Genomic DNA, 24,993 nt, shown 5'->3' on the forward strand with positions numbered 1-24,993 from the left:
GTTCAAATGTGTTTGCATAAGAACATCTCATATTTACTGTGTTCCGAATAGCAACTATAACACTGTGACGTAGCGCATAAACGAGTCTTCACTTGTATGTAAAAATTCGTATAAAAACTTAAATAATATCTTGGGATGTTTAAATAAGCGCGCACAGCAACAATGTTTTAAAAAAAACTATTCATTGAAAGTGTATCGCTGTAGAAAAAATTTACTCGTTGTACATAAAACAAGATAAAACAACTCATTATTTTGACAGCTACTTCAGGTAAAACGTACTTAAAAAGATATGTCTTTACCTGTTTAACTACAAGAGCAGTCCACATCGAAATAGCGCACTGTCTAACAACTTATAGCTGCTTATCAACACTTAATAAGTCGTCGAGGGTAACCACACAAAATATTTAACGATAACGGAACGATAGCGGAGACAAATAAAGATACAAGCTGATAAAGCAATGGTTAAAGTCCAAATCGGACAAAATCTTGTGCACTTTAACCCGCCCTATAAAAGTCACATGAGTGGGTCATCGGAACGCTTGAAAAGGTCAACACGTACTCTTGTGACAGAGCAACTTCTTACGTACTCATGAAAAATTATTACCCTGCTTGCCGGAACTGAACGAATAATCAATGATAGAGCCATAACTTATGTATTACTAAGCAGTAATCCGCCAGCACTCACATTACCCACCAGCACTCACATTAAACAGGCTTCTTTAAATGAAGTAAAATATCGTTATACGTTAAACTTTATTTGACGCCAACTTATTAAACGTAACGCGTTCAACAAATTAGCTCTTCATTTTATGACGTAATTGTTTTATTTTTAAAAGGACTTTCGTCAAACCGGTATGAAGCGGCGTTATAGCCGAAACTGTAATTTAAAGGTTTCGATTTGATGTGTGAGTTGCTTAAATCATTTTTGTTATTTGTTTACGGATAAAAAGGGATTTTCTAATAAGCATTTATTTTATATTTAATCAATTGTTACGGCTATTTATTGAATGAATTGTAACTGTCCATCTGTATTGTAAGATTCTTCATCATATGAAATAATTATTTAATTATTCTATTCATTATTCTGTGTTAAGATTATATCTGAAATGAATGTATTAGGTAAATTACTATATATTATTAGTTTCAAAGAAGCGCTTTGTTTCTATTTGGACTTATATATGCCTATGTATGAAAATAAAAGATAAAAGCGCATACTCGAATAGTCTAGTCGTTTTCCGAAATCCTTTACACCCCTTATTATCTATATATTCACTGATAAATCATTTTGACGTGGTTTCTGGCTTAGATAAAGATATTTGTTTAGGATTGTAACACGTTGAAACAAACATGTTTGATTCATACTTCGGCAGCAAAACGCATACGTGGCATTTAGATAAGAGCAAGAGAGGTATAACAATGTGTACGGTGCATAATAAAAACTTGACCGAAAATCAGTTAAGTGAAATTGTTCAAAGATTGTTTTGGAAGTAAGGAGGAGGGAGATTAAAAGTAAGGTACGTTTCGTTTACTTTATCAACTTCCATTTTGTCTTATTGTACTCATGGTTGTTATATAATTGTCACAGGGTGAGAAAACAAAACTGCTGCCTTTTCGGGTCCGTTTTGCAGCTCAATCGACTGAAATATTGGGTCCCTTAAATAATTTTTACCCTAAATAAAGAACAAGTCAAAACATATTCCTGCGCAATATTAAATAGCACCTTAATGACTAAGAGCTACAAAGCAAGACTAAAAAACTATGAGCAGTTAATGCTGCAAATGTCATAGGGTGAGAAAAATGTGGAGCCTGGCCAAGATTCGAGCCGAAACCCTCAAAGTACCTTCCCGCGACCAACTGAGCTACGCGGTCTCTTACACAACTTCTACTCTAAACAGTGAACATATCCAAGCCGCGACTTTCTCCCGCGCTTTCTTTAAATTCGTCCTTAAATATGTCAAGGTTCCAGAGCAATGTGAATTTACCCATATTTATATGTAGTCACGGCGCTAATTGTCACATGGTGAGAAAAATATGCAGCATGCCGGGAACCCGAACCGGGACCCTCTGAATACCATCTGCAGCGCTACCGACTGAGCTATGCGGCCATTTGCACATAATTATTTTACCCTAAATAGTCAACTGTATGCCGAGACATAATGCACGTTTCGAAATAAATTTCTTTGTAAATCATAAATTTACACACTTGTTGAAAGAAACAGAAATAGTTATTAAAGGGTGTGGGTACCTTTTCTCCCCAGAAAAAGATACACCAGATCAGCTTCTGAAAAAAATAAATCAATCCAAAAACATAGGATTCCGTAATGGTATTCATGGAAACCATGTCAGACACCAAACTTATATAGATACACTATCCAAGTTATTTTAGTAAAATATAGAATTTCAAACAAACAACCAGCTATAGAAATTTTACATACAAGTAATAAGTCCAGACCTCCACCATATCGTACACAAGAATCGAAAGGAAAATTTCCAACCTTCTTATTAATAAACCTTAGTGGAATTTATACACGCAAAACACTGCTACATGTTTACTTTAGCGTGTCATTACTTCAAAGAGTATTCCACAACAGTAACAAAACACTTTTTTTACAATGTGCTTTTTTACCCTAACTGCTATGTCAGTAGTGTTAATCTATAGAAATTAGCTATTGGAATACGCCAACTAAATATCGCCTTGCGCTCAATATCGAGCTTTTTCCTCAATATTTTGCCCCTTCGTTCTTTTTCTTAAAAAAATGCAATATTCAAATTTAAATAATCCGCCAGGCGTTACGGGAAGTTTTTTTCCCAATACACTTTTTCAAAAAATCCGAAGTGTAGAGCAGTTGCATGGTTTGGAAAAGCCATATTCAACACATTGTCGTTCACATCGTTCGGGTAAAATTTAATTTTCTTTTCGCAACAGCCAGCTTAGGACATTGGAATTCTGATAAAGTGCTTCGTGGAACTACATGAATAGAATTTTGAGAAAAAATACCACTTAACTGAAAAAGAAGACAAAAAGATACAATAAGCCATCGCTCTATCTCGGGAATGCTGTTTGTTTTTTCCCTTTCCCACTACACCACAGTTTTGAAGTGGAACGGCTTGGGTATATAGGTATAACAAATACATTCGATTTTGATGGATTGTATGTATGCGTTAGTTTTTTGCGAATTTGTGCGTATGTGTAGTTTTTGGTTTAGAAGATTGGCTTAAATTTGTAAAATTTATGAAAACAATAATAAAGGCTATTACTGGAGTTTTTAAATTATTTTTTAAGGAATAAATTTATATATACTCATGGAAAATATTTAGATTTTTTTCATTTTATTAGATTGTCAAAGTTTATATAAAAACAATTATAACGGCTCTTTGAAGACATTTCATAAGACATTAAGCAAGAATATCACTGCGAGAGAATAATTATATTTTTGTAAAGCTACCGACTGAATGCAAATATATGAAAAAGTGCAGGAATAGGGCAATAGTAACGCATAGTCTATGATGAACAATAAATAAGGTTCAAGATAGTTTTAAGTGAACTGAATTAACGCATATAGCTGCTTAGACAATATACCTTAATTCGTAATACTTATATTATTTTGACTTTTTGAATCATTGAATTCCGTGATATAACGTTACTACCGTTGTCGCCTTAAACAATTACGTTCGAGCTAGATATTCTGGTCTGTTTACTTAGTTGGTTTACGATTCCTATAATGTTCACTTATAAAGGGTGAAATTATTCTCATGATCACATTGAAATTTTTAAGATAATGTGTGACTTGGATTATATCAGAAGTTTGACATAATTGAGTGGTGTTCCTTTGTAGGGTCACTCCCCTCGGGTTTAGTTAGGACATCGGCAGCTGGTCTCCAGCGATAGACGAAAGTACGGGTAATAAAAAGTTGTAATACCGGTTTTGCTATTATAATAACAGTTTGCGTTTTATACATACGGACTTTGGTATGGCCAGAGTTTCTAACTTGCATTATTAAATCATTTATGTACATTTTCTTATGAGAGTCACACAATATTCTTGCATATGGCCCATGGAAGCTGATTCCTTAAGAAAAATGTTAAAATCTTAAAAGAAGACACCTAATTTTGGAATTGAATCCCAGACCTCTTACTTCCTAAACAAGCGTGTTACCCCTAGAACATGACGAAATAAAGAAAAAATAGTCTGACGCAAATCAAATGATTCAAATTTTTTCATTATTATTTGTTCTAGATATTTTGTTCACGGTAAACCTGTTGTTTAACACTGATGTAAATAATTTAGCGAAAGTCTTCTCAGATTTATTTGTGATATACGCGCTTAAGTGTTCGTTAATCGGCATCGCTAAAACAATCGCTTTGTTTACGTGGATTAAATTATCGGTTCCTTAACTTAAAAGCTTATAAGAACCTAACATATATTAGAAATTGATTATCGATCGTTGACTGCCCTAAATCGTTACTGCCTCAGAGTCAACATCCTTACTTTATTTTTCAGAAAGTCTAAATAACAAATGTTCATTTAGACCGCGTTTAATTCCGATCACAATAATCCGAGATTAAAGGAAATAGCCGAGCAATTTTCATTGATTAAAGTGATATTCATCAGCGTAATTTGTGATTGTGTAATTATTGACAATTCTATAAGTCACAGCTACTATTAAACTTTGAATGCGTTTTAATTCGTTGGATACTTGTAACAAAATAAAAAAAATATTTTACATCGCTAGTTTTAAGCTGTTTTGAGAACTATTTTTTGTTGTTAAGGTTGTCGGGAAGATATTGAATGCCAGCATTGTATTTCCTGATCTGCGATCAGAAAATACAAAAACTTGTGTGACTTCCTCCAACAGGGAAATATTATGTCATGAAAGAAACTCTGACCAGTCCGGTGTGATTATCGAGAAGTGCAGGTTCGTGAAGCGGATAATTGATTTTCGTTATTAATTAGATAAAACGATGCATCTCCTTTGGAGCGCGTGGCTTAATAATCAATATAAATTATACATATAAAATCAATAGAATTCTTGAGTATAATCAGCTGACGTTGAAAGGCATGATCACAGAAAATTTATATAATTCCTTACATACATCAATTACAAAACATATAATGGAAAGATATGCAAAAGATAATTATAAATAATCACACTCAATATTCAAATAAAAAAAACCTATTTTTCTGCCATTCTTAGGCCGATTTCAAATTGTTGAAATGAAGTTTGGGTCATTTAAAACCATTAAATAAAGTTTTTGTTCCGATAGAAAAGCGGACTGAACAAATAATTACACACATTTTTACACACATGTTATTGGTCCAGACTACCTTAATAAATTAGTTCGTGTCTCGTCAGGTCAAAATCCTTAGATGATTCCGTTTAATATTTTGAGAAATTTCATTAAATGTGTGTCTGAAAGGTGGATATGCAAGCTTACGCTTGCATGTTCAAATAACGCAGATAGAGCGTAAAAGTAACGATGAATTATGTAGTTCTGTGTCCGAAACGAGCACTGCGGAAAGTAAATGTACCTTTTTTTTTGCATAAAATTTAAAGAAACGAATTGGCGCATACTGATGCTGAAACATTTTATTTAAGAGGAATAGATGAACTGCTTTGTAATAATGCTTTATCTCAAATATTCATCTAAATCGAGAAACTTACTTAGGCCACTTATGTACATAAAAGTTAACCTGATACTAGATAAATAAACTTCAAAAACATTCCGTTATAATCATCATAAATTTGAAATTATCGTCATCTGACTTGATCGAATAATAACAAAAGTTTCAGACGAGTAGCTAGATTAAACTTTGTCAGCGGTCTGGCTAATAGTTTATTTCAATATATCTGGGCTAATAGTTTATTTCAATATATCTGAAAATCAAAGATAAGGCAAACTGTTCCTTACATAATTAAGAAAATATAATACTTTAATTTAAAAAAAAAATATTTGAAAAGAAAAACAACAACTAAGAAACAAGTGAAAGTTAACATTTATTTGAATATTCATATCATACAAAAAATTGAATTTCATTTGTATTTAATCGAGAAATACGTATTTAAATATTCACTACTAATAACTAACCAACTCCGATGTGACTTTCATATATTAGAGACTTATATGATACTCAACACTATATTGTGAACAGGTTTTATATTGCAAATGGTATCAAGCTATATCTATCGAATTTTATCACAAAATTAATTGATTCTGTTGATATCATTAAAAAAATCCATAATGTTATGATCGACTTGCAAAAGAGTTATTAATAAGAATAACTCTGTTATAACACTAGGATATTATACAGAAAGTAAATAAAGTGTTCTGGATAACCTTAATTGACTAAATATGATATTAATCATACAATGATTATGATGATGATGGTTATAATGTTGAAAATGGTTGTTATTCTACGTTATACTTATGCTTCTTGTTAATATGGTTATTCTTTAAATTAAATATTGAACTTATCTAATCATGTTGCTAAAGAGTATGATGATTAGCAAAATAATGATGATTGCAGTGATGAAGACGATGGTTATTGTTATGATGAGCAGAAGCAAGCTCATTGTCATACTGATGATGAGAATGCTTTCGGTCATGCACTATTCGCTTTTAGGAAAATTTTCACCATAATTACTTCATACAAGCATTTATGGAGTATTATTTTTGAAATTTCAACAATAGTTTTTGCCGCATGTATAAAGCTTTATGCTTTTAAAGTGATAAGTATATGTTTTAACCCAGTTTAACTTCATTTAGGTTCATCAGATTAAATTAATATTCTATTAATCAATGTTTCAAGTTGTTGATAATAACAAAAGTAGACAAAGGTACATTTATTTTAATTGCAAGTGTTATAGAGATGATCATGCATTTTTATTTATTTTGTATTTAAAATTAAACTTACATGAAAGACATAGTATGCTTTCTCAAATAGTAATAATTGTGATAGCAATAATTATGATATCCTTCAATAAGATTTTGTTTTTGATTGGTCAGAACAGCAATGCAAAGTAAAGAGAAAAGACATGATTTTTGTTCTGTATGCTTTCAGTTATTGATTTCTTTACTCAGTAAAAGATTTCCACAGCTGTAAAATTGTTAATTCATAGTAACTATAAATATGAATACGTAAGCAATCTGAATACAATCTGGAAGTATTTTTCCTTTAATTATGAAAATATTATAATCGAAAAGTAACTAATTTTATACCATAATCCGATCTGTAATATATTATCAAACGGCCGTTTCGACTTTGATTGCCTAATATGGCTCAGTAGCAGTGCGGGGGTAAACAACAGGTAAAATCTCAATACTATGTCACACATTGTGTATTAATGTGTTGGCCACGAAACGCATATATCGTATTGATCTCTTGTATTCAACAATGATGAATAATTCTCTAATTATTCTATAGTAAACTTAATATTTTAGGCACCAATTAGCATGATAAAGTTGACGGGTGCTATCTTCTGAATAATATATTAACAATCCCGCGATTTATTTGAAATATGTTTTTTGTTAAAATGACTTATATCAATTATAAATGGATTAAAAGAAGACACAATTTAATCTTATTCACTGAGGTTTATTGAATTAATGGGAGTAAAATATTTTTCCGAGATTTGTGTATTATTTGATGTAGGTCTGAATCAATAACTAGTGTGAATATTTTAAGGCTATTCCTTTACCCAGTTTTTTTTTTCTTCTTCAGAATAATCATTTCTATTTTGAACGATGGCCAACAATAAATGAGAAGCGTTGCATCGCTTTTCGCTGAAATCGGACTACGAATAAAAACAAATATTCGATACTGATTTTAATTCTGAGTATATTTGTTTACTTTCCTTTAGAGATTGTTCAATTTTAATGCTTTACCCTATAGGTTACCATTTTAAATACTTTTTTAAGGTTCATGATGGCAGTGGAGTTTCTTTAATGTCCATTGATATCAATGAAATTAGCAGTCAAACAGTCTTTTGTTCAGTGTTACATGTACTGTCTAAGCCATAATCATGCGAGGTTAATAAAAAAGTTGAGTATTAATTCTGAGAACAAGAGCTTAACACTCGGAGAGGATGATTCACAAGAAGTTTATTTAAAATGATATTCGGCCGAAGTAAAACAGGTTAACTTGCATATGTTATTTCTAAGTTTTGGATACATGAAATAATGTTAGCAATGCTTGCATAGCAAGGACATAATAATTTCTTGTAACGTAGAGACAAAAAATAATATAAAGTAAAAATAGTAATTAAATTATAAGCATTCTGATGTCTGAACATCATTTTTTCAGATGTTGTTTAAGTGTCCCTATTACTTGTTTTAACCATCAATTGCATAGTAAATGATATGCAATGTAAGCAGTAATAGTAAAAGGTAAAATTGGGTATGAAATATAGCAAATAGAAATAAAAAATAATAGATTGTTTAAATCAACAAACTACTTATAAACGACTATATATAAAATACATAAATATAACAGGACATGGCCACGGATAAAATATCGAGCCCTCTCGTCATATTCAAACCTGAACACAAAAGCTTCATATCAAGGAGGAAGATGTATACATAGGTGAGATGTGCGCAATACATCCTCTTTTTACCCAAGGCTAAATCTTGTCATTGCATCATCTTTGGTGACCTTGACCTCTGACCCTGTGACCTGGTTCATGTCATGAAACAAAGTTTTATCCTGATCATATGTGTCAAGAAAACTCAATATAATTATCATGTTATTTAAAAATTCATCTATGCACGAAGAAGTTATGGCACGGACAAGTTTGGACGCACACACGCACACACAAACACTGAACAGCCATTTTGTTTAGCTTTGTTGAACTCAGTGGAAGCGGGCTCGACAAAAGTCTTCTGGGCTGGGAATTTAGCATAATACTTCAAAGCATAAGCAAGATATAGTGGGAGAAATAAATTTTGATATTTTCATTTGACTTCTTGTAACCTTGACCTTCATTTTACATGAGACATCTCAACTCACCATGGGAGAACATTTAACTCCATCCATGTATATAGATAATATACTCTCAAATAAATGTATTACTTTGTTATTTGACCTTTGACTTCTAAGTGTGACCTTGACCATTGCAACAGGCACCTGAATTTTTCGCGCGACACTTCGCCTAACTATGGAAAAAATTTATCCCATGTTGTATTAAAACCCCTCCACGTATGTAGAAGTTATACCTTGGACGCAGGTTTTGCACTTATCCCCTAAGTGTGACATTGACCTTTGAGCGGCGGGCCTGGGTTATGTGTGCGGCTCACGATACCATCATGGTAATTATTTGTACCAAATCATTTTGTAATCCTTCAAAGTATGAGCAAGGTAAAGACAGGACAAATTTTTAATATTTATATTTGACATTTGACCTCTTGGGACCCTGACCTTCATTTTGCGCGAGACAACTCAACATGGAAACATTTGTGAAAGTTATATTACAATCAATCTATGTATCTTGAAGTTACACTTGAAAACGAACGTTTTATTTCATCATTTGACCTTTGACCAATAAATGTGTCCCAGACCTTTGTCACTGACACCTGTCCGTTTCGCGCGACACTCTCTACGGAGAATAATGGTGCCAAGTTATACTAAAATTCTCTATACAGGTAGAGGTTAAGCTCCGGTCATGGATTTTGCGCTGAACCCCAAGTGTTACCTTTAGCGACCTGTGTAGCGGATTTTGCTTTGTGTGCGACACACCGCCCCATCATGTTCAAAAGCATTAATTTACATAGAATGCTATCTCAGTTATTGCGCATAGATATACAACTAGAATTCCCCAGGTGTTTCTTATTTTTAAAAGTGCTCTTACGTAACTTCAAACATCAGACAAACTTCAAAACATATAAAACGCTGAAATAGTGTAACTGTTGTCTTGCAAAGAAACGAATGCCTCTCTTATTTAAAGAAGAAACTTAGTAGCCGTACTGTTAAATACACTGTTCTGGATAAAAATGATGAAGGACCGGATACTTGCAAGTTGCCGGAAACTGCTAGGAAACCAGTAGAATAAAAGTTGTCGTAATTTAAAGAGACATTAATTTCAATATATTTTTAATTAAACTTCTATTTTCACAAAATGTTTTTTTTTTAGCTAAAAGAAATCATAATGTCTATGTTATGAAAACATTTCTTTATCGAAAACTTAGAAATAACGTAATGTTATTAAGCTGTTTTACTTTGACCGAGTATCTTTTTTAAAGAAACTTCTTGTTTCCATTACATAGGTACCGATGTTATTTATACATTTTGACTTTGAAATTCGATGTTTACGTAACATCAAAAGTTTACGTTTACATAAACTAGTATCAATTTGAACTTTTCGTGTTGAAATTATACAAATTAAATAAGAAATTGCGTGCATATTTTCTTGTTTTGGCTTTTTCTCATTGCTGTACTTTGCATTTTTCCGTATTATCACAGTTTCGCTTATTTTAACAATAGCCGTTTTAAACCAGTTTGACTTCATGTAAAATTTACAGGGAACAATTTAATTGCTATAAAAAATAAATTTTCATTGGTCATTTTGAAATAACAAATTGAAATCTGGGAATCTAATTGTGCATTATATAATGAAATTTAAAAGATAGTTCTTGTCATTCTAAAATAATTTTTAACATTAAAATAATAAAATGTACAGGATAGTTCTTGCCGTTATCTACTACTCAGTTTGCTAAGCACCATAAGTGCAATTTTATATTTTTACAAGTATAAGACAGGTTTCTTTCCAATTTTTAAAAGTTCTGATTCAGCAATGTTTGAGATAGTCTCCTGGCATGAATCCGTGTTGACTAATCCGTTTCAACTCGTCTAGGTAGCATGGAAAGCATGCGTCCTAATATTTTTATGTTTCTAATTGTTATACGGCGACATTACCGGCTTATTGTCATTCAGTGGCTTACATTTCTTACATCTGTCACTTCGATAGATCTCGTTGGATAGAAGTGCAGAGAATGCTCACATGAGGCGGCATTTGAGAAAGAATAATTATGGAGGGCTATAGAGACGGAACAACAGCAGGCACCTTCCGCCAGCTTGGTGCAGCCCTTTGTGTACACCACACCTTTACCACCAGATCCTGGGTGAGATACCGGCAAGATGATACACCCACCAATGATAGTCATTTTCGACAATTCGCATTTTACAATTTGTACAAATTATATCTTGTCTAGGTGTATTTATGTATCGAACAGTTTCTAATTTTTAAATCATGTGATGAGGTTCTTAGTCTGCATAAGTTTATTCCCCGTATCCTCTTGACGCGTTGAAATCGCCAGGCCCGTTTGGAATGGACCATGGAGCATACCATTGAGTATACCCGGTGGACCATGCAACACTGGAGACACGTTCTGATCACTAATGAGTCAGTGTTCTGCCTAGACGATGATAGCATTTAGACATATGCATGTCATTTTCCGTTCCTCTTTTATGTTCCACAAGGAGCAATATCATGAATATGGGCTTTCTAAACTTGAGCTGCCCCGATACGTTAAGACCCATGTCCGTTGCAATCACAAATAGCTTCTTTTTCTTGGTGCACTATGCTTTATCCGGCGTAACTTTGCACTTCGCTACACATTTAGTAGTCTAGATACACAAATTACACTTATTGACGTATTTCATATTTTTGTAAATAATTAAATAAATAACACAAGTAAAGATATTTAGACTTTATAAGATTTTGATTACATGATCATATAACTAATCATCAATGCAATATTTATTTGCTTTTTTAAAAAAAGATACATTCAATTTGATAAGATTCGGTTCGAAAACGATGACTCTGATAAAAATATTTATTGATAAAAATTCATTTTTACATGGTTTTTACCCTTAGATAAAGATATTTGTATAAGATTTTAAAACGTTGCAACATAAAACATGTTTGATTTCAAAATTAACTTTGTACTTTGTCAGCACAATTCAAATGACGCATTCAGATAAGAGCAAGAGTGTAAGAGTGAAATGGTACACATGTGAAATATCAAAAATACGACCAAAAATCGTTAACGTTAACTCTTTCAAGAATGTTTAAGAATGTTTTGGAAGTAAGGAAGGTGATAGAAAGTGAGGTACAGTTTATATACTTTTATAGACTACCATGTAGCTATAGTTATAATTATTCTTGTCTTAGTACAAGGTAATTGTCACGATGTGAGTAAAATGTGCAGCCTGGCCGGGACCGTTCCAAGACTCTTCAAATTGATTCCGGTGATTACAAATATTCTTCTTAAAAAATTGAACAGTTTCAGGGCCTGACATGCTCCCGCGCAACTTTAAAATTCGCCCTCGAATTACTAATGGTAACAAAGCAATGTGACTAAAAATCAAATTATAAGAAATGGCCTCACGTTGAGTGTTTCAAGTGTGCAGCCTGAAATGGAGTCGAACATGGACATTCGGTTTATCGCTTCATGACCCTACCGACTGAGCTATGCTGCCGCTTCAACATATTCCACCCAAAATATTGTATAGTTATAAACCGTGAAATACTGCCGTGCTGTATTGAAATTTGTTCTCGAATTTCTCAAGCTTACAGAGCAACGTGAATTTAATTTTGAATTATATTCATTTATGACCCAATGTTGGGCGCCAAATGTCACAGGGTATGAAAAATGTGCTTGAACTCGGTCTTTCAGAATACCATTCCGCGGCTATACAGAGTGAGCTTTTGGGCAGCATGCAAATCTTCTACCCGTTCTAAGCCGCCACCGTCGCCGACCGTCTGAAGTGAACTGAATTAAGGTATTGGCAGTTCGTCTCCAGCGAAAAATGGGTAGTTAAGAGTTTTTCTACCAACCAAACTAAAAATATTCTGCCAATGTCCGGTGGTTTCCCAGCGATGTGTGCGTACCGTGGGAAGTGAGCCGGCATGTATAATCAAGAAAGAAAATTAAAAAGAAACCTTATATGTGAGTGTCAACCAAATAAGAAATATAATGAACGTCAACACCCTTTCTATGGTGATGTGGATATATTTTTCAAACTCGATGACCAAAGACTGACTTTACAAAAATATTTACAAATACTGCAGGAATCGTGCAAAAGTAACGCAGAATTGTGTCAAAAATCACTTCGAAAAAAAAGAACAATATAAAGGGAGACACAGCCAAACATTTCATTTCTTCAATTTGAATTTTTCTTTCAATATTCCATAAATGTCCTCGAGATGAATACCCTGGAACAAAATATGATAAACAAAATCAACAAGGAAAGGCGGTGTTCAATGAACACAGCCCCCACAACAAGAGCCAGTGGCAAGGTGCCCAGGAGGACCCAAAACAAAAACAGGACAGGGCACAAAGAAGAGCATGAGCAGGTTAATCACTAAAATCATGTATAAGAAGAAATAATAAGTAACTGATAAGGAACTCAAAGAAAACAAATAAATGATTGATAAATAGGCCCATAAAGTCAACCTGTCCCCCTCCCCTGTGCTGTTTGACTTTATGGGCCTATTAATCAATCATGTATTTGTTTTCTTTGAGTTCCATATCAGATACTAATTATTTCTTCTCATGTATGATTTTAGTGATTAACCTGCCCATGCTTTTCCTTGTGCCCTATACAACAAGTCACAGGAATAAAACTTTTCGCATGAAAAGAACAAAATGATGATTTGCCAACTTGACCCACGTGGGTCAGGTAAAAGCATTTAGACTTCACAGTACATGTAGTTGTTTTAGAGAATTAGAAAGCGTCAAAGTACCAGTCGAATGAATGACGAAGACTTCTTTCAATCTAAAAATATTCACAATATCTGTCATTGTAATAACAAGAGTTGTTTTCCAGTTACATGTTTTGTTTCATAAGTACTTGGTGATTCTTTCGGCGTCATTATACGATTCTAAACATTATATTTCAAAGCACATCAAAATATTCCATAAAAAGGCGTGCGTGTGTGTGTATGTGTTCCCATTTTCGTTCCAAAGCACATCGATACGAAACAGCATGAATCAGCCATCATAGCTTCTATAATTAAGGAAACTTGTATTTCTATATCCCAACCTTTTACAACGCTCAAATTTCAATCACTTTTCTCTTTTGATCATCGTTTAATTTTATAGCTTCTCACCGGATTCGATTTATGTCCCGCCACTTCACATATCAATTGCTCATTTACTTCTGCGCAAAATAAGCAATTTTCCGCAGAAGCTCTCGCAGAATGATTTGTCCTACGGCTCTACATCATTTGAGATACTGTTTTGCCTTGTTTGTGGCGACCAATACATTGATGACTGTTCCATATATATATATATCCTTTCAGGTTTTCTTAAGGTCGTAGGTAAAGTGCTACAATCTTTGAAGTTAATACTTGACGATGTGACACGTTTTTGTCCAAAACATTTACGATGCTTTTTCTGGTTGTTCAAGATTTTTATATGCAACTACTGACTTAAAATATGTCTCTTCGTCAGAGTTTCGTTTAATCAAAAGCCTGTATAAAAAGGTTCAAAGCTGCATTCCTCCAGATGTACCAAAATATTTCAAGAAAATCAAACTTGAGAAAAATATCCTTACATTTGAAGAAAAGGAAAAAGATTGAAGATGCAAGTAAAGATATAATTACATGTTACGTGTACTTAATGACTAGTTTTGCAGTAAATATTGTTTAACCATATTTCTACTGTATGACTAACGCAGTTAAAGCTATTTTGGCACATTTCGATATGTTCTTAGTTATTTACGTGGATAGTAAAAGTTCGGTTTGCTTTCTGTGTTAACAGTATTTTAATGTTAAATAATGCATTTTCAAAGTTTTCATAAAAATAAGCATGCTGATTTGAAATATTTGAAATTATAGCCAATCTAGGGTCTAGGAAAAAAGGCTGAACATTACCAAGGCTAATCTACCATTAACAACGATACATGTGCACAAATATCGAAAAAAACACCGATGATAAAATAATAGCACATATTACATTTGGATTGTTTATTAGATACTTAATATTTGTTAAAATGTAATATACGTTGTATAAACTTCAAAATGTATATACAATTTTTCCAGATTTTATACTTCACAACAGCAGGTGTCAAGTGCTGTGTGCCAGCTGTAAAAAGTTGCCACGTACTTCACTTCAGTGTTGTTATATTTTTCTGGTCCTTCGGGATCATTGATGCCAGCACTATTAAGTATTGAGAATTGAGTACCGCTCAAGCCGGTGCTAGGGGGCGTGAGGGATGTTGCACGTTTTCATTATCCCTCATGTACAGACTCAATCAAACCAAGTCTGCAATTCTCATGTACTTTTGTTGTGATTAATGCTTCCGAGGGATCACTTTGTTTCCAGATTTTTATCACATAATAAAGAAAAACATGTTTGCACACTTTGGTGTCCTGAAATTCTCTAAATTCGTCTGGACTCTCTCTCTTTCCTTCGACATATCTTCAAAATGTTTTTATTTGTTGCGGTTTCTTTTTCAGAATGACCGACAAGTACTCACGGTTGGTGACGTTTGTGATAAACATTTGCCCAAAGCCATTGCGTGAACTTTTTATCAGTAAAGCAAAAAAAGATAAAAACATCCAGTACACAAATTTGAAAGACTACCTTGTCTTCCGTGGACAGGACATTCGTACTTTGGAAAGACGTAACAAAATCACCACCGATCAGCTGGATCACATTTTTCCAGCGTCCGGGATTGTAGATATTCAGAAATGGGACATAACCTTATCATCAGCCCTATTAAAAGGATTATTTAAGAATGAGCTAGATACTGATGAAAGAGTTTGTCTCGATACAATAACAACAATTCGCAACAATTTACAGCATATTCCAAGCACCAAGTGTATTGAAGATGAATTGTTTGACTCGTCATGGAATGATCTCAAAAATGCAGTACTTTTACTATCCAAATACGCTGGAGCTCCCGACCAACGATCGATAGAAGAAGAAATTAGCAAGGCTTTAACTGAAAATATGCCAAATCTCGGAGACGTTTTGCAAACATGGTACAAACAATTCACTGTTCAACTCAGTTTACAAAACAAAAGACTGGAGAAGAAATTAAATGAGCAAGCCTCTGAAATACAAAATGTTAGGGCTGCTTCTGAAAAGGGAAAGGCTATACTTGTAAAAGGAACCAGAAAAAGACAGAGACGTTCAGGTATTCATTTTATGGTAAATGCTACAAAGGTCAATAACGTTCTTCTTACTAACTTACTACAAGTTTGCGTTCTTTGTTAACATGCATATATATTAAGCTTTTTCTGAAGAAAAAAAATGTTCTCCGATTGTTTTTAATCCCCCTGCCGAAAGCTGTAAAGGATATGGTAATTAATATAGTATTTGTCTGTCCGGTCTCACGTCCTACCTTTTCTTAACTTAGTAAGGTGATAGATCTTATTTTGGAGTAGTGCAGTGGACTACAATAACCTTGTCCATTATATTTCTTTAAATTGTTGCACTTTGCTATTTTTCATGATTGTATAAATTTTGTTCGAGCATAACTTGAATGGTATGTGGAATTTGGATAATGAAGGAAGTTGTTAAAAAGTGTATGATGCATAAAAAATAACCCATACCCTCCATAAATTCAAAGAATTTGTTTTTATTTATTGTTGTCGAGATATCTTGTTCACAGATGAATGAAGGATTGCAATGAACAGACATCTCTATTCTTCCAAAGCATAACTCTTGAAAATTAAAAAATGTTAGGGATAGCAAATAAAACTTATTGGTAGAAAGATCATATGATTCGAGTTGCATGCACAATAGTAAAATTCTTTCCTTTAAAATGTTTGAGTTATTGTCCTATTATATTTTTCGTTATTAATTTTGTCTTAAACATAACTCAAACTGTGATCAGATAAATAAATTTGTAATGTTTATAGTAAGGTACTAGATCTCATTATGCAGCAATGTAATGCACTAATACACAAAATGAGACCTGCGCATTTTGTCCATTTAAAGTTGTTGCTTTATTTTTGTCCAAGGCATTACTAGGAAATGCTTGAGATACTTCATAGGTAAATAGATCTCTTTTTGGTATGAGTGATATGCCCGTTACAAATAATTCTTCTTTATTAAATGCCCTTGTTAATTGCCACGCTTTTTTATGTTTGCGATGAGAAACTTGGTGGATAGATCAGATCAAGTCTGTACAGTGCACAAGAATAAAAACTTAAAACTGTAAACTTTTTGAGTCATTGCTTCATAGTTTGAAATATCTCACTGAAAAGCCGTGCACTAGACATAAATGATCATTTTTAACTTCATATTTTTGTTATTGCCCATTGTTTATATTTTGTTAAAATATGTTTATTTGTAAAAATGCAAATAAACAAAACATTTGTTTAAACTGACACCCTTTTTTCATTTTTTCATACTTATAGTGGCTGCTTATCGTGCTTATTTTTAATTTCATAATAAAAATATACTGCAGGTGCCGCTGTAAAGGCTTTTAACATTTATGACCAAAAAGTGGATAACATGAAAGGTAAGAACGCACAATTTTATTGGACTTTTATGTCTTTTTGTTTGTGTGTTTTTAATAAAACTAAATGGCCATGATTTGAAAATGTATTGTTTTAACGTTTAAATCGCCATGGATTTTGTTTTAAAGAAGAAAGTAAATTTTATCAAATTAAGCGAAATGTCTCATCAATTATTATCTCGTAGCAAAAAAGCCATCTCTTTTGAAAAACAGATTTTAGCTTCATTCATCTAAAAAATAATATAAAGTTACTTTAAAAGACCTAAAATTGTCTTGGGAGTACATTCTGTATCGTCTGCGAAAATGTGAAAAAAATTATCAAGCAAGAATTAGAATCTTACTTGTAAGTAGTATATTTCAAATTACAACTTGAAAACAAATCAAAAGTTATTTAAAATATTTCAGAGAAGTTCAAAAGGGGTTTTGATAAGCCTTTTAATGGTTCTGAGCTTTATCAAGACCGTATTAAGCTCATTACCAAACAGCTAAATGAAAACCACCGTGTTATCGTCACCGGCAATGATAACGACCTGAATTACAAATGTGCATTTGCTGCAATAAAAGGAGCAAACCAATGCATTGATCAATGCTTAGAAATTAATAACCCATCTGACTGGGGATCTATCACATTTGAGGATGCTAAACTCGTTCTGTTCAATGAGCCATTTGGAAGGTTTAAATTTGATGAAAGAAAATATGAAGCAATGCTTGATGAAATCGACGGAATGCTTGACGCAACACAAGGAGAGGATGACGACACTATCGATATCGTAATAGTGGCAAACCGAATACACCTGAAAGAAGCAACAGACCGTAGTGATCATGAAATGTTATGCACATCATCTGTTGTTGAAATCGATTCCAGCAACATAAACGGTAAAGGCTATTCCCATATTTAATTTATCTTTATTTATTCTAAAACAAACGTTTTATAACATGTCTTAATATATATATGAAATATTGTTGTTGATATTGAGCTGTCTGTCAGTGAAAAGACCAAATATCTCATTCATGTTTATCACATACCCGTGCCGTTTTAGCGATTCCGTAAAAATGGGATTGCACGGTCGTTCATATACTTCATTACATCATTTGCGTTTATTAAACATTAAATTCGTGTAGGTTCATTACTGACTTTATTGGACATGTTGCATAAAATAATATTATTCTCGTCAGGGGCTGGCATCATATAATTTTATTCAACTCGTTCAATGAATTCAATATAAAACTTTCACTCATTTAGTATCCTGTACGTATACATAACATATCAGATGGTGCATATTTTCTAATATATCTACTTATATCTCGTTTCTCGCTATTTTGGCATTATATGTTTTTTGTTTCAGATAAGACTGTTGTTGTAGATGATACCATACACAGGAATTTACTTGGTTAGTTGATTGTATGCACTATAGAAATTCAAAACGTATTTCTTCTTTAATAGCTTCATTATTAATTTTATGTAAATGTTTGAAGAAAATTCATGTAGAACCTTTTTAAAAATTAATTTAACCAACGATTAGTCAGCAGAATTTGATAGTTGTATTTTAGTAAATTTTCAAGTAAACAAATATTACGTAGTTTAAACAAAAACAACTAGAACTGCCACTGTCATGGCGTGAATACCCCCGCATACCACTTTGTCAGAATCAACAGTGGCCATTTAGAGCTCGAGGACAACCTCTCTGCCAAATCTATTTGAGGTTACTAAGCCAGTGCAAGTTATGTATTCTACATGCTTCAAATGTGAACATGTCAAAATCAATACACTGCGGACAGGCATTCTTAAGCATTGCAGCAGACAAGCTTATTATAGTAAAATCCCTGTGACCTTGACCTTTGACACAGTAACCAAAAAATCAAAAAGGGTCATCTACTAGTCATAAACAACCTCAATAACAAATATGAAGACTGTTGATTAAAGCATTCTTTAGCAATTGAGCGGAAAAGCTTTTTTAATTCAAGGCCCCTGTGACCGTGACCTTTGACCCAGTGGCTTCAAAATCAATAGGGGTCACCGTATGGCCATGATCAACCGCCACGCCAAATTTAAAGACTGTGGAACAAAGGTTTCTTAAGTTATTGGACGGACAAACTTTTTGAGGTCAAAGTCACTGTGACCTTGACCTTTGTACCAGTGACCTCAAAATCAAAAGGGGTCACCTACTAATCATGACTAACCTCTACCAAATATGAAGACTTCTGGTCAAAGGAATCTTAAGTTATTGGGCGGAAAAATTTGTTTAGTCAAGGCCCCTGCGACCTTTTCCATTAACCCAGTGAACTCAAAATCAAAAGGGTCATCTATTGATCATGGCTAACCTGAAAACCAAATATGAAGACTGTCCGTCAAAGGCATCTTAAGTTCTTGGGCGGACAAGCTTTTTTAAAGTTAAGGCCCCTGTGTCCTTGACATGTGACCCGGTGACCAAAAAATCAATAGGTATCATCTCTTTATCATGGCCAATCTTAATACCAAATATGAAAAGAGTTGGTCAAAGGAATATTAAGTTATTGCTGACAAGCATTTTGAAGTCAAGGCCCCTGTGACCTTGACCTTTAAACGGTGACCTCAAAATCAATAGGGATCATCTACTTAACATGACCAATCTATATATCAAATTTGAAAACTGTGGGTCAAAGTTATCTTAAGTTATTGTGCGGACAAGCTTTATGAAGTCAATGCCCCTGTGACTTTGACCTTTGACCCAGGGACCTCAAAATTAATAGGGATCATCTTTAACAATGATCAATCTAAATACCAAATATCAAGACTGTGGGTCAAAGGAATCTTAAGTTATTGGGCGAAGAAGCTTTTTGAAGTCAATGCCCCTGCGACATTGATCTTTGACCCGGTGACCTCAAAATCAATAGGGATGATCTATTTATCAAAACCAATCTAAATAGTATTACTAAATCTCAAGACTGTGGGTCTAAGAAATCTTAAGTTTATTAGCGGACAAGCTGGATGAAGTCAATGCCCCTGTGACCTTGACCTTTGACAAGGTGACCTCAAAATCATTAGGGGTCATCTACTAATCATGTCCAATCTAAGTACCTAATATCAAGACTATGGGTTAAAAGAATCTTAAGTTATTGGGCGGACAAGCTGTATGAAGTCAATGCCCCTGTGACTTTGACCTTTGACCCGGTGGGAACAAAATCAATATGGATCAGCTACTTATCATTGTCAATCTAAATACTAAATATCAAGACTATGGGTCAAAATAGTCTTAAGTAATGGGCTGACAAGGACAAACGGACGGACGGACGTCCGGACGGACAAGCTGATTCCAGTTTACCCACTTACAATTTGCTGGGGTATAAAAAAATCATTTATTTCAGCTAGATTGTGCAGTGAGGTTAAAGCTTACTTGAGGTCTGTTAGACACCGTCCCTAAGTTTAAAGGTAGACACAGTAACTTCTAGTCCACCACTTCAGTTTTCCGCATGGTTATTCCTGCTTTTTGTTAAAAGGTGTCATCTACCTGACTGTGCTTGTACTTGTGGGGGGGGGGGGGAAATGTTGCTCATTTGAGGAGAAAATTTGTGCTTATAAGGGTTTCTGAAATCAACAATGATCAAGGGAAAAAATGTCAATTCGAGAAGAACGTCGTCAGTTCGTCACACTCCGTCCGATCCATGACCATTTATCAATGAATTTTGTAATACTCCCCGAGTAGGTTCTGGACTCAGAAAAGTATGAAAAAATGAACAAAGGGCAAAAACTCCAAAAATTATGCGAAACAGAGTTATGGGTCTTTACACTGCACTTTCTATTCAATGAGATCTATCTACCAATAAAGTTTTGTGTTGATATCTCTTATAGTTTCAGAGTCATGTCCCGGTTAAAGTTTAAAGTGTTAAAATGAACAAAGGGCAATTACTCAAAGATTAGGCAAGGCTGTGTTCTGCGAATTATGCGAAACAGAGTTATGGGTCTTTACACTGCACTTCTACCCCATGAGATCTATCTACCTACAAAGTTCTATGTTGATATCTCTTAAAGTTTTAGAGTTATGTCTCGGACAAACTTCAAGAATAAAAATAAACAAGGGACAATAACTCCAAAATATAGGTTTGTTTAGCACTGCACTTCTACTCAATGAGATCTACCTACCTACAACGTTTCATGTTGATACCTTTTATAGTTTTAAAGTTATGTCCCCTAACAGGAGAGTTAATAATGTGGCTACTCTATTGTTCTTGATTTTGTTCTTTTTAGCCACACAAAAGAAAATAGCCACATAAAAGCTTTACGAAATGAATGACATCAAAGAGAAAGAACAGTTACCTATTGTCCCTCTAGCCACATATTTACTGTCATGTGAGTGCGGACGGACGGACGGACGGACAAAGCGACGACTATATGCTCACATTTTGGGGAGCATAAAACACAAACAAGCAAGCAAAAAAGAAATGTGGCACAAATTTGAGCCATAATAGTATTCGTGTCATGCGCAAACCCCAAATTCTTATCTTATCTCAATGGTTATTTATATGGTCTGTTTCATGTCCGGTGCACAGTTTTTCCATTCATCGAAGGATTTTAGGATATTGAGCAAATTAAGATAATGTTTAATGCGCAACACTCAGTCTCTTACCATCACTGTTAACGTTACATATAGGTGTCAAAGTTTAACATTGTTTTTATATCCTCCATGGAATAATTTAAAAAGTATTAGAAAGTTTCCATGACACTTAAAGTAGCAATTACTATAAATAGATAACACTGAGTGAGAGTGCACTATAAGGGAATCACATATCCATCTCACCTTATTTATTAATAATGTCTCTTTATGTACTTATTTGCATATGCAGATAAAGTATTTATGAAGATTTGGCACTGGAAGTCCAAATACAAAGCTCACACTTTTGGAACATACTATCGTGTGCTTTGTGTAGATTTTGATGTGGGGAACGTTGGTAACTCCACTTCAAATCCGGGTTATAAAAATCAATAAAATAGTAAATATTTAATTGTACATGATACATGATAATTTTGAACAATCTAACATTATTATCTTAAGCATAAATATCATGTACATACAAAAAGGTTGGACCAAAGATTATAACATCATTATCTAGGTTCCTCCCCTAGAGGTTTATCTAGCTTAATGATAACATTTGTAAGTGTAGAATATAAAAATTCTTAAATATTTATTAGATAAACGATATAAATATTGAAAACGAATTAAAATCAAAATATTCCGAATCAAATCACAAATTGACCCTTAAAATGAGAGAGAAAAATTCTTAGTCGGAACACAATATCTACAGGCCATTTCAAAATAAATAAAAATATTGCTGGAATTGCAAACTTGACACATTCAGATTTTTTTCTTATGCTTCCAGATATGGCAAAGACTTTCAAAAAATCATACATACCAAAGGAACTTGAAAGTCAAGCTAAAGAAAAGGCGAAACGACTCTTCATAGATCAGAGTATGGTGGTTATCGTTGGACCAACTGGAAGTGGAAAAACAAGCCTTTCATTTGAGTTGTTGCCCTTGTACGACCTCAGCAATGGCGAAGATAATTTTGTTGTTATCTCCGATCCAAGCGAGTTGAAGTTTGTGAATCTTTCACTGCATCCCCTGATAATCATCAAGTCATTGTGTGGAGTGATGTTTAATCATGCTGAAGCACACAGGTGGTATAGCCAGTTAGACAGATTGTATGCAGCTGTTAAAGAAAATCAAATAGCCGTTATCGTAACAAAGGGAATCAAAAGTTTTTCCAAAAATGATTCAACCCACATTGCCACCAAAATAAACTATTGGAAAATACTGTGACATTGACCACATTTACTGTCAAAAAGGGAAAAGGGAAAAAAAGGAAATTTTGGGTGATGCCCATTTTTAAAATTCATACAGATAAAAAATTTTTAAAAAATATTTTTATTTTTATTTAGCTAAAGTCTCACTATAAAAAATTCTGATAAAAAATTAATGATCAATTTTATATATTTTTTTGTCTTTAAAATTCCCTTCATGTTTTTTCTTTTTTACATGTGGAATGAAAATGATAGAAATGTTTGTTTTCCCATCTAGCTTTAGTTTGACACGGCATCATTTTTTGGGGAAAGGTGTCAATCATGTGTAAAGGCTTTCCAAAGGGCTTGCTATTACTTGTGTACATGGTCAAACGGAAGTTCATTGCGAAAGATTGCAGAGAAAAAATCATTTTCTGTCACAAATAGACCTGCATAACCTGTGTCTTCTATTTCACAATCTAATACTAGTAATCTAAAAAGGCAACGACCATGTTGATTTTAAACCAGATCCTGTTTACAATGAAATATGTAGCTCGGAGTTAACATTTTTCTGTGGTAATGAGGCTTTGCCGAGTGTCCGCTAAATAGTTACCCAAAAGAGAGATACTCTGGTCTTTTCCGGCACTTTGGTTTGTGGTCCTTTTTCTTACATGATGCATAATAATTATAATTCGGAAAGATATAACGACAACTGATATTTTAATTCAGCACGCTTATTCTTATAGTAGCGTATGCATTCACAACCTCATTCATTACGGCGAAATAACGTCATTTTAAGAACTCAATAGAATCATTAATAAGCGTGGGATTGACGTCAATCAAAGCACAGAACCAGTCTTACACCTGGTGTTTGAAACAGGTTTGACTTGCATATTATTTTGTTACAGATACAATTGATTGTGAAGTACAGACTGACGACATAAGGTAAATAAATTATGTTTTACTTAATATAATGTTCATATTATTTTATTTGTCAATCAAAATTTAAATGCCTAAAGGGTTATCAATATTAATATTAAGCGAACTGTTATAAAGGAAGATATTTTAAAATCAAGTACGGAAGCATGAAAGCTTTTGGACGTGTTCTACGCTTTTCTGTCTCTTGTAATACCTTTCAACCATCGAAGAATATGTAAAATATGTACTGCAAATATTTGTGCATATTATATGCAATCATTAAAATATATGCATTCATTTCTTATTGTAAAATTTGATTTAAACTTTATAGAAAATAATTTTTTATTACCTCCCTTTGTTTTCATGAAATGTTAAATTTGTAATATATTTATAAATAATGCTTTTTGGAACCTACATAATTGGTAAATTTTAATTTGAGCATCATATTTATGATTTAAAACCATAAACAAATTGTTTTACAGGATTTTTAAGTTTCAATAACTCTGACATAATTTTACAATATCACGATTCGTTGCCTCCCCCATCGCATTGCTATGTTCTCTTGGTTTAATGAACCATAGGTTTGATAATGCATACAATAGATATACGAAGTAAATGTGTTCATTTCTATATAAAAATCTTTAGACAAATGGCAATAAATAGTTTGAAGCATAAGAAAAAATCATAAAAACGCTACACTGGATATAAACGACGCCGAGACGGTTCAAGCATTATAAGACATGTTGTACAATTTACGCCCGTTTTATCTTTCATTTCTAACTATTACCCATGAAAACAAAATGGGTAGGTATGTGGCCATTCTACGCGACCCATGCATATATTATTTCTGTT

The 24,993-nt window shown here is 33.4% G+C and overlaps 1 protein-coding gene across 1 annotated transcript; it reads left to right on the plus strand.

Moving 5' to 3' along the window:
• Positions 1–1,358: 1,358 nt before the first annotated feature.
• Positions 1,359–23,263, plus strand: LOC132720656 (uncharacterized). Its single transcript, XM_060704824.1, has 6 exons — positions 1,359–1,514; positions 15,457–16,139; positions 17,418–17,471; positions 17,874–18,344; positions 18,815–18,859; positions 22,824–23,263. Exons 2-6 carry the CDS (start codon positions 15,458–15,460, stop codon positions 23,261–23,263), a joined length of 1,692 nt encoding a protein of 563 aa, XP_060560807.1. The 5' UTR covers positions 1,359–1,514; position 15,457.
• The last annotated feature ends 1,730 nt before the right edge of the window (positions 23,264–24,993 follow it).

This window comes from Ruditapes philippinarum, unplaced genomic scaffold (genome assembly GCF_026571515.1).
Source record: "Ruditapes philippinarum isolate M1 unplaced genomic scaffold, ASM2657151v2 ctg2433_1_1_1_1, whole genome shotgun sequence".
NCBI classification, from domain to species: domain Eukaryota; kingdom Metazoa; phylum Mollusca; class Bivalvia; order Venerida; family Veneridae; genus Ruditapes; species Ruditapes philippinarum.

Coding starts and splice junctions, on each gene's coding strand:
- LOC132720656 (XM_060704824.1), top strand. CDS start 15,458: ATGACCGACAAGTACTCACGGTTGGTGACGTTTGTGATAAACATTTGC. Junction 16,140..17,417: donor AAAAAGACAGAGACGTTCAG/GTATTCATTTTA, acceptor AATATACTGCAG/GTGCCGCTGTAAAGGCTTTT. Junction 18,345..18,814: donor CGATTCCAGCAACATAAACG/GTAAAGGCTATT, acceptor TTTTTGTTTCAG/ATAAGACTGTTGTTGTAGAT.